Source organism: Neltuma alba, unplaced genomic scaffold, assembly GCF_004799145.2.
Source record: "Neltuma alba isolate B1F8T4 unplaced genomic scaffold, ASM479914v2 tig00010231_pilon, whole genome shotgun sequence".
In the NCBI taxonomy this organism is placed as follows: Eukaryota; Viridiplantae; Streptophyta; class Magnoliopsida; order Fabales; family Fabaceae; genus Neltuma; species Neltuma alba.
In genome coordinates, this window is record NW_021635163.1 from 253,963 (window position 1) to 266,585 (window position 12,623).

General features: G+C 31.4%; 4 protein-coding genes across 4 annotated transcripts; all 4 read right to left on the reverse strand.

Annotated features, from left to right (window-relative positions):
- Positions 1-4,266: 4,266 nt before the first annotated feature.
- On the reverse strand, positions 4,267-5,020 carry LOC114755115 (tabersonine 16-hydroxylase 1-like). The gene is made up of 3 exons (XM_028943990.1): positions 4,841-5,020; positions 4,585-4,686; positions 4,267-4,398 (listed from the first exon to the last, which is right to left on the reverse strand). Exons 1-3 carry the CDS (start codon positions 5,018-5,020, stop codon positions 4,267-4,269), a joined length of 414 nt encoding a protein of 137 aa, XP_028799823.1.
- A 55-nt stretch (positions 5,021-5,075) lies between these two features.
- On the reverse strand, positions 5,076-5,897 carry LOC114755117 (cytochrome P450 71D9-like). The gene has a single exon (XM_028943992.1). The coding sequence runs from the start codon at positions 5,895-5,897 to the stop codon at positions 5,076-5,078; it is 822 nt and encodes a 273-aa protein (XP_028799825.1).
- Positions 5,898-7,633: 1,736 nt separating this feature from the next.
- Positions 7,634-8,293, reverse strand: LOC114755118 (cytochrome P450 71D10-like). Its single transcript, XM_028943993.1, has 2 exons — positions 8,273-8,293; positions 7,634-8,149 (listed from the first exon to the last, which is right to left on the reverse strand). Exons 1-2 carry the CDS (start codon positions 8,291-8,293, stop codon positions 7,634-7,636), a joined length of 537 nt encoding a protein of 178 aa, XP_028799826.1.
- A 349-nt stretch (positions 8,294-8,642) lies between these two features.
- On the reverse strand, positions 8,643-9,385 carry LOC114755119 (cytochrome P450 71D10-like). Its single transcript, XM_028943994.1, has 2 exons — positions 8,801-9,385; positions 8,643-8,708 (listed from the first exon to the last, which is right to left on the reverse strand). Exons 1-2 carry the CDS (start codon positions 9,383-9,385, stop codon positions 8,643-8,645), a joined length of 651 nt encoding a protein of 216 aa, XP_028799827.1.
- Positions 9,386-12,623: the final 3,238 nt, after the last annotated feature.

Below are 12,623 nucleotides of genomic sequence, written 5' to 3' on the forward strand. Positions count from 1 at the left end.
GAAATTGCAACTTTGATGCTAAAATAAATTATTCTTTTTTTGGGGTTTAAATACAAGGAACAACTACTCTTTATATCTTATATTTACTCAATTTTTTTAATTTTTTTTAACTTTCGTTAATTAACTTGGCAAAATTAAGTTAGTAAAACGTTAAATACACAATCATTATGTAAACATCAATAAAACATTTTTTCATATTTTTTGATCTAGCTAGTACTATAGTACTCCCCTAGTCTTTAATATAGGACCTAATTTTAAGTTAATTCTGGTTCTAAATATAAGATATATATTTTATATTTATTAATTTTTTTAAATTGTCATGAATACTAACCATAACCAAGTAAAAGAGAAAAAAAGATATTAAAGAAGATAGTTTTTATATTAAGAATTGAAAGAATATTTTGTAGCTTGTGTGAAATGGTTTTACTTCTTGTAGAGAGATGAGGAGAAAAAGGGGATGGTGGTGAGAATTTATGGGACCAAACAAAAGGACAAGCGGCAATCATGTTTGGTGGGCTCGCTTGGATTTTCTCGTGAGTAATTAATTTTTTTAATACCAATTAGATTTTTTGCCAACGTAATACCAATTAGAGATTGAACAAAACGAAACAACCCAATTTGTTAAAAGAGTTTGATTGATTACTACATTTGGTTCTTAATATAAAACTAAGACAATTACTTTGAGAAGATTAAAAAAATTAGTTAAATTAATTAATTATAATAAATATATGTTGATTTTTTTTAAATTACTCTATTTAATTATGTGTATTGAAACTATTTTTTGAGGAGAGTGTTTTATAATTAATAAGAATGTTTTAGAAAAAAATTATAAATTTGAGAAACAAAATAAAAGTATTATATTTAGAACTAAATTTAATATTAAGTTAGTTCTTATATTAAAAACAATAAATAATATATAGATAGGGATTCCCCCTGCAATCGCTATATTTTCCTTCTCCCTATCCAAAATATCTACTAGAAAAAAATCCTTGGTCAATAGTACAATAGTATAAGCCATTATTAATTATCTTTCTTATTATTCATTGGTGCCATACATTAGATATCAAGAAAAAAGAGAAATGTGAGGCAAATTTGAACAAGAGAGAAGGTGCAAAATTTTCAATTTTAAGACAAATTAGTGGCCTAACAGTAAGCGTGATGTGGACGGGGCGCCTGCGTGAAATACAGTGACCTGGTATATCATTCCACTTCTAAAGAGGGGACACATGCGTGTCAAGCTAAAAACTAGACTAGCTAACTTTAGTTACTAAACTAAGAGCGGTGAAAATCACTTATAAATACATTTTACATAAACTAAGATAAAAATTTTATTACTATTTGTCTCGTATTTTATAAATTATGATTGAAAAATTATTTATAAGTTATTCTAAAAAAATACTAAGTTAAGAATTAAATAACAAAATATTGACAGCTTTTTGATACAGAGATCATTTATTGAGCATTTCGCTGACAAGGGGTGGGTGACTGCGGCTCGTGAATAATATTAATGTTCATCAATAATCGATCGAGGTGCACTGTATGAAATTTTTGGCTCATGAATTATTATTATTATTATTTTGCACGTTCAGAGTTTCTATAATATAATCAATAATATATATACACCAGTCTTGTTCTTTATTGAAGCCGAACACCGAACAAAATAACACTACACTTGGAAATGCATTAAATGAACAAAGCTTTTTAATTTTACCCTTAGTATAGTTTTTCTCTCTCTGCATTTATAAATCATTCTCATATCTCTCTTTTATTTCTCTTTTTCCAGTGAGGTTAATAAAGATAAAATTAAGTGTTATAAGTGACTTATATTTAGCACCAAAACTTTCTCCTATAAGTGACTTACATTTACCACAAAAAAGCTTTAAATACTCGCAATTATTGCATTGGAATAGCGAAACCGAATATTTCAAACATAATAAAAATTAATTTACATCAGTCATCAATGGATAATCTCTAATAGCAAGCCTTAATTTATTGATTGCTCCATTATTTGCAGCAGATGTTCTACATTCTTTGTCTTCTTGCCACTAGCCGCTCTTACAACTACATAATTCATGAATGCGTTGATTTTTCGACTAAGATTCATGACAGAACCTTCATGTTCAGAGATCTACCTCACAAGTGCTAATACCTCATCTTCCCTTATTTTCTTGAATGATTGAACCCTTCTTTTCGAGAAAACCTCCAACAGACAAATCATTCGAAGTTGCCTCCAGTAGTTTTTTCCATAAGGGTGAGACAATGATGTGTGTGCGATTGTAGGTTAAGACATCAGAGACAAGATTTTTAGACCTATTTGCAAAGATCAGACATCATTAAATTAAAATTAAGCTTATTAAAAATTTTCTTTCCTTTCCTTCCTTTTATAATACTACATCCAGTCTTTAATATAAGAGTTACTTTGATTTTCAATTTGGTTCTAAATGTAATATCCCCAATTTACTTTGTCTCCAATGTTTTTTCATTTTTGCCCTTAAGTAATCCCTATAGTGGTTGCATGTGTTAAGAAGATACTATCAATTTGTAATTCAAACACACATGATTAAGAGCATTCAGGAAAAACATTATCTATTTACTACAAACAACTAACATAACTAACTATTTAATATCCACAATTAGTTAACTAGATTTATAATAAGAACAGGAAGTAGTATTTAAATCAAACTCATTAAATTTTTTTTTCTCTTCACCTCCCTTCCAATTCCCTTGTACCAAACATTGGGTAAGGGGGACAAAACAAGTCGGCATTCCATGCATCAAAGCAAAACAGGCAGAAGGCGGCATTTTGAGCATCAAATAATTCTAATTTTTTTTTTACTTCGGATACAATAAAGACTCCTACTAAATATAAAATCTTCTAATATAAATTAAATCAATCATATAATTTTTAATAAATATATCAAATTATACATAAATAAAGACAATGCTTCACTTTTGCTCTTATGTAACTTATTATTCATTAATTAGTTACTTCGACTTCGAAGTGTTATCAACTTTATACGATGGATTGATAGAATATAACTCTCCCATAGACATTTCTCACATTCACAAAAAGGTTAAGGTTCGTCACCTTTGAGAGGTAACTTGGATAAAGAGAGTTTGCCGCGGGATCACAAGATGAGGCACAAGAAGGTGAAGATTTATTTAGTCAAGTGAACATATAAAATTGATAAATAAAGAGAAACTTGAAACCTCCCTTAGCTTAGATCCACATGAAATGTAATCATTAAGCTCGTAGGTTTTTGCAAGGATGAAGCTAGCAGAAGGCGAAGATGATGGCAACGAAAGCCAAGTTATAAGGTTCTGTGTGGTAAAGTACGCCTTTTATGACACAAACACATTCTTTTTTCCTTCACCCTGATTTTTTTTCAACGGATCTTTTAGCCTGATATGCCATATTCCAACAAGGTTTTATATAGCACTATATTATACTCCTTGGGAGCTAGTTTTGGTTTGGGGTTTAATATTTTGCCTTAAATATAAAATCCGTTTTCTGAATTTATAATTTTTCCCTCAAAATATCCTAGTTACTTACATGTCTGAAAGGGGTCTAATCAATAAGATGATGATCTAGTTACTACATTTACGGCACAGAGATAAAAAGTGACACATTTTAATGTGGTAAAAGTGAAAAGACTAATTTAAAATTTTAGATAAAAAGAATTTGTTAGGAACAATGTTATGAGAGAGATTGCTTCTTATAAAAATAGACAGATGGAGTATAATTTAACACAAAATATATATTCAATGCAAAACGATATTTTTTATTCATAATTTATTCTGGCTTCCACAACATAGGTTCAAGGATACATAAAATCGGCCGAGATATCATTATTCGTAGAATAAACACGTACAGTATAAACTCACGGGGAATAGCCAATAGGAGCTAAAATGAGATTATTTTTCTTCCTTACGAAGCCACCAAACGACTCATTCATGTCCAATTCCTCAGGCCTCATCCCCTTTGGTAGTTTCCAATCAAAATGATAAAGTAAATTGGAAAGTAACAATTCTAAAAATAGGCATTGCAAATGTGGATCCGGGACAAGTTCTTCTTCCGGCACCGAATGGGATATACTCAAAGTTTGACCCTTTGAAGTTATAATCAACCATCGTATTGAGAAACCTCTTTGGTTCAAACGTCTCTGGATCACTCCAATTCTTGGGATCTCTTCCAATGGCCCAAGCATTAATGATAACTATTTTGTCTTAGGAGGTATCACATATCCATTGATTTCACAACTCTCACTACTTTCTTGGAACCAACAATGCTAATGGTGAACGTAGCCTTAGAGTTTCTCTGATGACAGCATTTAAATATTTCAATTGGTGAAGATTTGATTCATCTACGTATCCTTTGGCTCCATAAACTCTTCTTACCTAATACAGAGTCAATAATAATTTTCAAGTACAAGTCAACTCGATAATTTCAAATTTATAAATCAATGTGAATAAATTAATCAAATAAAGTATCATTAGATACTATACGAGTAATATATGTTTGTATACACAAACAACCACAAAATTTTGATGCAACATTCAAAATTCTAGCTAATTTATCTATACCTCTTCTTGTGCCTCTTTCATGACCTTTGGTTTTCTGAGTAATTCTGACATCGCCCATTCTGTTGTAGTTGCTGTTGTTTGAGTTCCAGCAAAGAAAATATCCTGAAAATGGGATTCATACAATTAATTAGAGGAATGTGTGTATGTGCATTTATGCAATCTGAGTATCAAAATAAATTACAAATTATGTAACATTCAATATGATAAAGTGCATCAGGCCAAAAAAGAATATGATAAACTGCATATGAAGACTAACTTTAAGAACAGCTTTAACGTTGTCAAGAGATAAGGGGGTGTCAAAGTCCTTATCCTTTTGAATCCTGAGAAAGAACATCATCAAAATCTCCTCTCGTGTCTCCATCATTATTTCTTTCTTTTCTCTGTGGTCTCTGATAATGTCATCAAACACCTTATCTCCATCTTTGTGCACCTTCATAATTCGAGCTCTCGTCCCAGTGATGACGCTGATAAATTTCAGCGACGGATACAAATCAGAAATTGATAACCCAGAGCTTAGCTTTATCGATTGCTCCATAATTTGCAGCATCTGGTCTACGTTCTTTGTCTTTGTCCCAAAGGCCGTTCTCGCAACTACGGAATCGTGAGCGTGAGATTTTTCTACTAAGGTTCATGAAAGAGCCTTCATGTTTTCCACGATAAGTGTCTCCATCATTATTTCTTTTCTTTTCTCTGTGGTCTCTGATAATGTCATCAAACACCTTATCTCCATCTTTGTGCACCTTCATAATTCGAGCTCTCGTCCCAGTGATGACGCTGATAAATTTCAGCGACGGATACAAATCAGAAATTGATAACCCAGAGCTTAGCTTTATCGATTGCTCCATAATTTGCAGCATCTGGTCTACGTTCTTTGTCTTTGTCCCAAAGGCCGTTCTCGCAACTACGGAATTCGTGAGCGTGGAGATTTTTCTACTAAGGTTCATGAAAGAGCCTTCATGTTCAGCAATATTCCTTACGAGTTCTGATACCTCCTCTTCTCTGATCCTTCTGAATGATTGAACCCTCTTTGCTGAGAAAATCTCCGAAGTACCGATCTTTCGAAGTTGCCTCCAGTAGTTTCCATATGGGGAAAAGATGATGTCTGTGCTATCGTAGGCAAAGATATCAGAGGCAAGAATTCTGGGTCTGTTTGCAAAGATCTGATCATGGTTCTTCATTATTTCTTTGGCATATTCTGGTGAAGACACTATGATATGAGAAACTTGTCCAAGTTTAAGGTGCATGAATGGACCATACTTATTCGCAAGATTTGCCAGAGAACGATGAGGTAGTGAGCCAATGAGTTGATGCATATTTCCTATGAGAGGTAATTTCCATGGCCCTGGAGGTAGGGTTTTGATAGATTTTGTGGAAGAAGATAGTTTGTGGATGACAAAGAAACAGCAAAAGAAAGTGAAAAAGATGATGGAATATGGGATCTGTACGTCCATATTGAAAGAATGGTAATTAAAGGTGAGTAGTGTGAGATTTTGCGTTGTTAAGCCCGCCTTTTATAGGCAAGAATTGTAATTTAAAATTTCTACGTAACCATCGACTTTATGATTTTTTTCCCTTTACTTTTCGCTCGACGTATGTTTTATGCCATTGAATTTGCTACCGTTCAAACAATGTTTATTTGAAGTTTTATATTATGATGTTGTTACTTGTTGGCTAACGAAGAAAGATTCCCACGAATTAAGGTACATGCATGCAGGGACGGGGCTGCGGAAGGGAGATGGAGAGAAGCCGCCCCTCCAGAAGTAAATGATCCGCTCCAGAAGTAAATGATCCTCATTAGTCAAGTGTTTACTGTTTTGATGAAATTTAAATTTAAAATTTTTTAATATGTAATTTTCTTGATAATAAATTTTTTGTGCTCCTCCAGAGTCTTATTTATTATTGATGGGATAAAGAATATACACTCTAATTAATATTGGTTTGTAGCGGAAATTCCTTTCTTAGAAATTATAACTTTAATTTGATACAAAAATGCAAAATTAACAAGCCACTATAAATATACTCTCTCCCTCTTTGAAGGAGGGACTTTCTTTTGATATTTATGGTGCGGCCCTCTTTTATGAATAAATTATTAAGAAAAGCATTTTACAAAAAAAAGGTTTAAAAAAGCAGCTAATTTATAATTTTACACACAAAAAAGATTCAAAGCAAAACGATTTTTTTATTCATTTCTGGCTTCCGCAACATCGATTCAGGGGTAACTAAAACTGGTCGAAACATTATTGAAGCAACAAATCAAACACATAAATTTAAGTAAAAATATATAAATATTTGTTGTCATTAATTGATTTAAGATCTTTAGTTTATTCACATCAACTTTGACATTTTTTTTCCTACCAATCCCAACATGCATACCTTTGAATAACAGTGCATCGGCAATGTGGGTACGTTAACCCCGGCCGATTTAAATCACTGACCCTTGATTAATTTAAAATTAAAGGGCAATAGTGCAGCATCTGATTCAAATTAAAATATTAAAATTAATTGTCTGTAGATTAAGTCCACGAATCTTTAAATTTTGCGGGTCTCGTTGCTTAATCAACAACCATGGCATCTTGTTGAATTCGTTTTTAGATTATATAGCACACACGTACAAATTGTGATATTTTAATCGAAATAAATAGAGTTAGAGTTTTTTATACAAACGAAAAATCCGGGTTACCTTTGAATTATATTACAATCAATCTTGTTGAATGAAATTTTAATTATTGCTAATAAATTTGAATATTATTGAATAAAAAAATAGCAACAAAAATTTAAACCTATATTTTATCAGTTTAATGTTAGGTAATATTGCAGAGACTTGGAGAGAACTAATAATAAGAAACAAACAAATCGTTTACGCAATTTTAAGGTTTATTTTGCTACTCTCTTTTCTGAAATTAAAAAGCATCCAATTTATAATTTTCCACAAAATAAATATTCAATGCAAAACGATCTTTTATAATTTATTTCTGGCTTCAACAACACACATTCAAGGATATCTAAAACCAGCTAATTAAAGCACTATTCAGGTACTAAACACATAAACTCAAGGGGAATAGCCAATAGGAACTAAAATCAGATCATTTTGCCTCCTTACTGCGGCACCAAATGGCTGCTCCATGTCCAATTCCTCAACCTTCATTCCTTTTGGTAGTTTCCAGTTAAAATGGTAAAGTAAATTGGAAAGTAACAACTCTAGAATAGGCGTAGCAAATGTTGATCCAGGACATATTCTTCTTCCAGCACCAAATGGGATATACTCAAACTTTGAACCTTTGAAGTTGTATTCAACCATTGTATCAAGAAACCTCTTTGGTTCAAACTTCTCTGGGTCAGTCCAATTCTTGGGATCTCTTCCAATGGCCCAAGCATTAATAATAATCTTTGTCTTAGGAGGTATCACATATCCATTAATTTCGCAACTCTCGTAGTTTTCTCTTGGAGCTAACAATGGCCCAGGTGAATGTAACCTTAAGGTTTCTTTAATGACAGCACCTAAATATTTTAGTTGGTGAAGTTGTGATTCATCTACATATCCTTTGCCTCCATAAACTCTTCTTACCTAGTATAAAGCCAATAACAATACTCATGTACAAGTCAACTCAATAATTTCAAATTTATAAATTAATGTAAAAACACTAATAATTATGATACGCAACATTCAAAATTCCAGTTGTATCGATACCTCTTCTTGTGCCTCTTTCATAGCCTTTGGGTTTTTGAGCAATTCTGACATCGCCCAATCTGCTGTAGATGCCGTTGAGTCAGTTCCACCAAACATGACGTCCTGAAAAAGGAATTCACAGAATTGATTAGAGGAATTGATGAGTGTGTGCACTTGTGCATTTTGTGTATAAAATTACAAATTATCTGACATTTATTAATATATGATAAAGTGCCCACGAAGACTAACTTTAAGAACAGCTTTAATGTTGTCAAGAGATAAGGGGATGTCAAAGTCATTATTCTTTTGAATCCTGAGAAGAACATCAACAAGATCCTCCTCTGCATCTCCAACGTTATTTCTCTCCTTTTCTTTGTGATCTCCAATGATGTCATCGAAAACCTTGTCTCCATCTTTTTGCAACTTCATCATTCGAGCTCTCGTCCCAGTGATGACACTGATAAATTTCAGCGATGGATATAAATCACAAATAGATAACCCAGAACTCATCTTTATCGATTTCTCCATATTTTCCAAGATATGTTCTACATTCTTTGTCTTTTTCCCAAAGGCCGTTCTAGCAATTATCGAATTCGTGATTGTGAATATATTTCTACTGAGGTTCATGAAAGAGCCGTCATGTTCAGCGATGTTCCTTACAAGTTCTGAAACCTCCTCTTCCCTAATCCTTCTGAATGATTGAACCCTCTTTGCTGAGAAAATCTCTGAAGTACCAATCTTTCGAAGTTGCCTCCAATAGTTTCCACATGGGGAAAACAAGATGTCTGTGCTGTTGTAGGCAAAGATATCAGAGGCAAGAGTTCTGGGTCTGTTTGCGAAGATCTGATCATGGGTCTTCATTATTTCTTTGGCATATTCAGGTGAAGAAACTATGATATGAGAAAGCTGTCCCAGTTGAAGGTGCATGAAGGGTCCATACTTGTTTGCAAGATTTGCTAGAGTACGATGAGGTAGTGAGCCAATGAGTTGGTGAAGATTTCCTATGAGAGGTAATTTCCATGGGCCCGGAGGTAAGGTTTTGATCGGTTTTGTGGAAGAAGATAGCTTGTGGATGACAAAGAAAAAGCAGAAGAAAGTGAAGAAGATGATAGTATAAGGGATCTGTATCTCCATATGATCGTTCATGTACTGAAAGAATGATGGTTACTTAAAGTTAAGTTCGAGGTTTTATGTTTTCAACCTACGCCTTTTATAGGCATGAATTGTAATTTATTTTGCAAGCTACACTCTCTCTTTTGACGTAAATTTTATGCCATGGACTTGCTACAGTAGAAATAAAGTACTTATTGATATGAAATTTATATTATCTCATTTAATAATTCCAGAATGTCTCCATCATAGTCAGTGGGATAAAAAGCTGCCAAGTGCTTCGTATAAAAAAAATTATATTATTGAATGACAATGACTTCAGATCACAACTATAAAAAAATCAATTAAAATCAATTAATTTATCTGTGGTACGATTCATGTGGCTTTTAAATCATAAACGCCAATTGCAAATCCCTAGTGAAAGGTGATTATCGATGGTGGCGAATATAGTGGTCCAGTTTTTTTTTGGGTGACGTAGTGGTCCAGTTTTTTTTGTGGAGGAAATATGGTGGTCCAGTTTGAAATATATATATATGTCGGCCATTTTCATCAAAATATCAAACAATTCATCCCCAGAAGCAAGTACACCTAATTAATTTTATACTCTAAGAATTATTCACCTAACTTGAGCATATAAGTATTATTACTCTCTTTTCTTACAAAATAATCTCATCTTGACTTGCTAAACAACCAAATTTTCGATTGAATATTCTTACTCTCTTTTCTTACAACAGATGACAACAATCTATTGGAGGCATATGTGGTTGGTTGGATCTAACAATTTTCCTCTTATCTTTCACACATCCCTGAAAGATTCTGACCTGCACAAAACATTCTGTCCTTCTTTTGGTGATTTCTTTTTTTGTCGGGCTAATGACTTTGGTTTTTTAATATACATGGGAATTCACTCATCAGTATAATTTACATCTCTGGCCTCTGTTTCCTTGGCGAAACTATATTGTGCAGCAAGCTATGGCAGAGTCAACTCTGTTCTGATTTCCAAAACCTATTTAGTGTACTCTGCATTACGAAATTCAGTTATGTGTGATTTATGAATTCTTCTAATATCAAAAAGTGTTTGAAAAAAATGACAATATTAAGCGTAGTTATGACATTTAGATACTCATAGGCTTTTTCTCTTCTGTCTCATGATAAGTTATTGGCTAAACGCTATCACTCTGTTTAGTTTTGTTTCTATATATCTTTTTTTTTTGAGTTAAAGTATAGTTATCTCTTATTGAAAACAATTTTATTCGAGGTGCTGTCGAATACTAAATGTTTCTGTACATCTGCAAATAAGGGAAAAGAAAACAAGATGTTTCAGCCCAAACACCACTTTGCTGGCAATAACTTAAGGTACTAAACCGGACAGGTAATTAAATTGGTCAAAACAATACATTAACAGAAATTCTTGCGTGCACCGGGAGCACCATGTAATTTGTGATCTGTCCAGTTATATGAAACCAATTCAGATAGATACAGTCTTACCTGGCATGACTGGTCAGAGCAACAAAAGATTGTGGGTCCCAAAAAAAATTAATACTTAACAATTTCTCTCTTTTCCTCCCATTTTCACTTCCGACATTGCCCTTCTTTCTTTTCAATCAAGCCGCCGAGGACCATCCCCCAAAAACCTTCATCCATTAACCTCATTTCATCAACGTTCCCGTCCCTGCAATATATTATATATATATATATATATATATATATTTAGCCGGATTCCCCGCAATATATTAAAAATATTTTGCCTATATTTACTTATAACATTTATATTAATTAAGTTCATGTCATAAAATGAGCCAAAAAATCTCATAAAATAATAAATACATAGTCATATATATTTTTTGAGTTGAAAAATGATTTCATTACTTAAATAATGGACAGAGAATTAAACTTTAAATTATTATTTACCTTCATCCCTTGAACCCTATTTTACCAACATAAAATGTGTTAGAAATATTTATTTATAATTTTTATATTAATTAAGTTAATGTTATAAAATTATAAATGCATAATTATATATTAAAATATTTATTTATATCTGATATATGTTTAAATAAAATTTAATGATAACGAAAAATTGTGGGAGGTTTTTTAATATATTTTTGCATCTATTAAATTCTTTTACCTTAAACGCATAAGACATATATTTAATACTGTAACTAAAGTAAAAAAGAAATGGACTAATAAATATAAATAATTTGATGTATGCTTATCTTTGAAACAAAAATACTACCTTTAAGTCTAAATATGAGTTAGATAAGAAATTTAATTTAGTCATCATAATTTATTTTTATTTCTAAATTCATATTTTTTTTAATATATTTTTATTAACTGCACATAATAAGAATATTTTCATGAAGGAATAATTATAATGCATATGATTAAAAAACATTCTAAAAAATTAATACATATTTATTATAAATTATTAACTTAACTAATTCTCTTAACATTGATAAATTAGTTATTTAACTCTTCTATTATATTAAAGACTAAAAATATTATGTATGTTTGTGAATTCAATTAAAAAAATGAGAAAGTTTATCTAAATGTGACTCAAAACTTAAAAATTATTTTCAATAATTTAAAGTTTAATTCTCTGTACATTATTTAAGTAATGAAATCATTTTTCAACTCAAAAAATATATATGACTATGTATTTATTATTTTATGAGATTTTTTGGCTAATTTTATGAGATGAACTTTAATACATATTTATTATAAATGATTAACTTAAGTAATTCTCTTAAAATTGATAAATTATTTATTTAACTCTTCTATTATATTAAAGACTAAAAATATTATGTATGTTTGTGAATTCAATTAAAAAAATGAGAAATTTTATCTAAATGCGACTCAAAATTTAACAATGATTTTCAATAATTTAAAGTTTAATTCTCTGTACATTATCTAAGTAATGCAATCATTTCTCAACTCAAAAAATATTTATGACTATGTATTTATTATTTTATGAGATTTTTTGGCTCATTTTATGAGATGAACTTAATTAATATAAATGTTATAAGTAAATATAAGCAAAATATTTTTAATATATTGCGGGAAATCCAGGCAATATATATATGTATATATATATTGCAAGGACGGGAACGTTGATGAAATGGGGTTAATGGATGAAGGTTTTTTTGGGACGGTTTTTGGCAGCTTGACTGAAAAGAAAGAAGGGCAATGTCGGAAGTGAAAATGGGAGGAAGAGAGAGAAATTGTTAAGTATTAATTTTTTGTGGGACCCACAATCTTTTGT

Bases quoted from the DNA above. Each gene is read 5' to 3' on its own strand.
- LOC114755117 (XM_028943992.1), bottom strand. From the start codon at position 5,897: ATGCATCAACTCATTGGCTCACTACCTCATCGTTCTCTGGCAAATCTT.
- LOC114755118 (XM_028943993.1), bottom strand. From the start codon at position 8,293: ATGAAAGAGGCACAAGAAGAG. The intron at 8,150-8,272 runs GTATCGATACAA...GCTTTATACTAG, and splicing joins TGAAAGAGGCACAAGAAGAG to GTAAGAAGAGTTTATGGAGG.
- LOC114755119 (XM_028943994.1), bottom strand. From the start codon at position 9,385: ATGGAGATACAGATCCCTTATACTATCATCTTCTTCACTTTCTTCTGC. The intron at 8,709-8,800 runs GTAGAACATATC...GAAATTTATCAG, and splicing joins TTGGGAAAAAGACAAAGAAT to TGTCATCACTGGGACGAGAG.
- LOC114755115 (XM_028943990.1), bottom strand. From the start codon at position 5,020: ATGAAGGTGCACAAAGATGGAGATAAGGTGTTTGATGACATTATCAGA. The intron at 4,687-4,840 runs GTTAGTCTTCAT...TCCCATTTTCAG, and splicing joins ACGTTAAAGCTGTTCTTAAA to GATATTTTCTTTGCTGGAAC. The intron at 4,399-4,584 runs GTATAGATAAAT...ACTCTGTATTAG, and splicing joins TGAAAGAGGCACAAGAAGAG to GTAAGAAGAGTTTATGGAGC.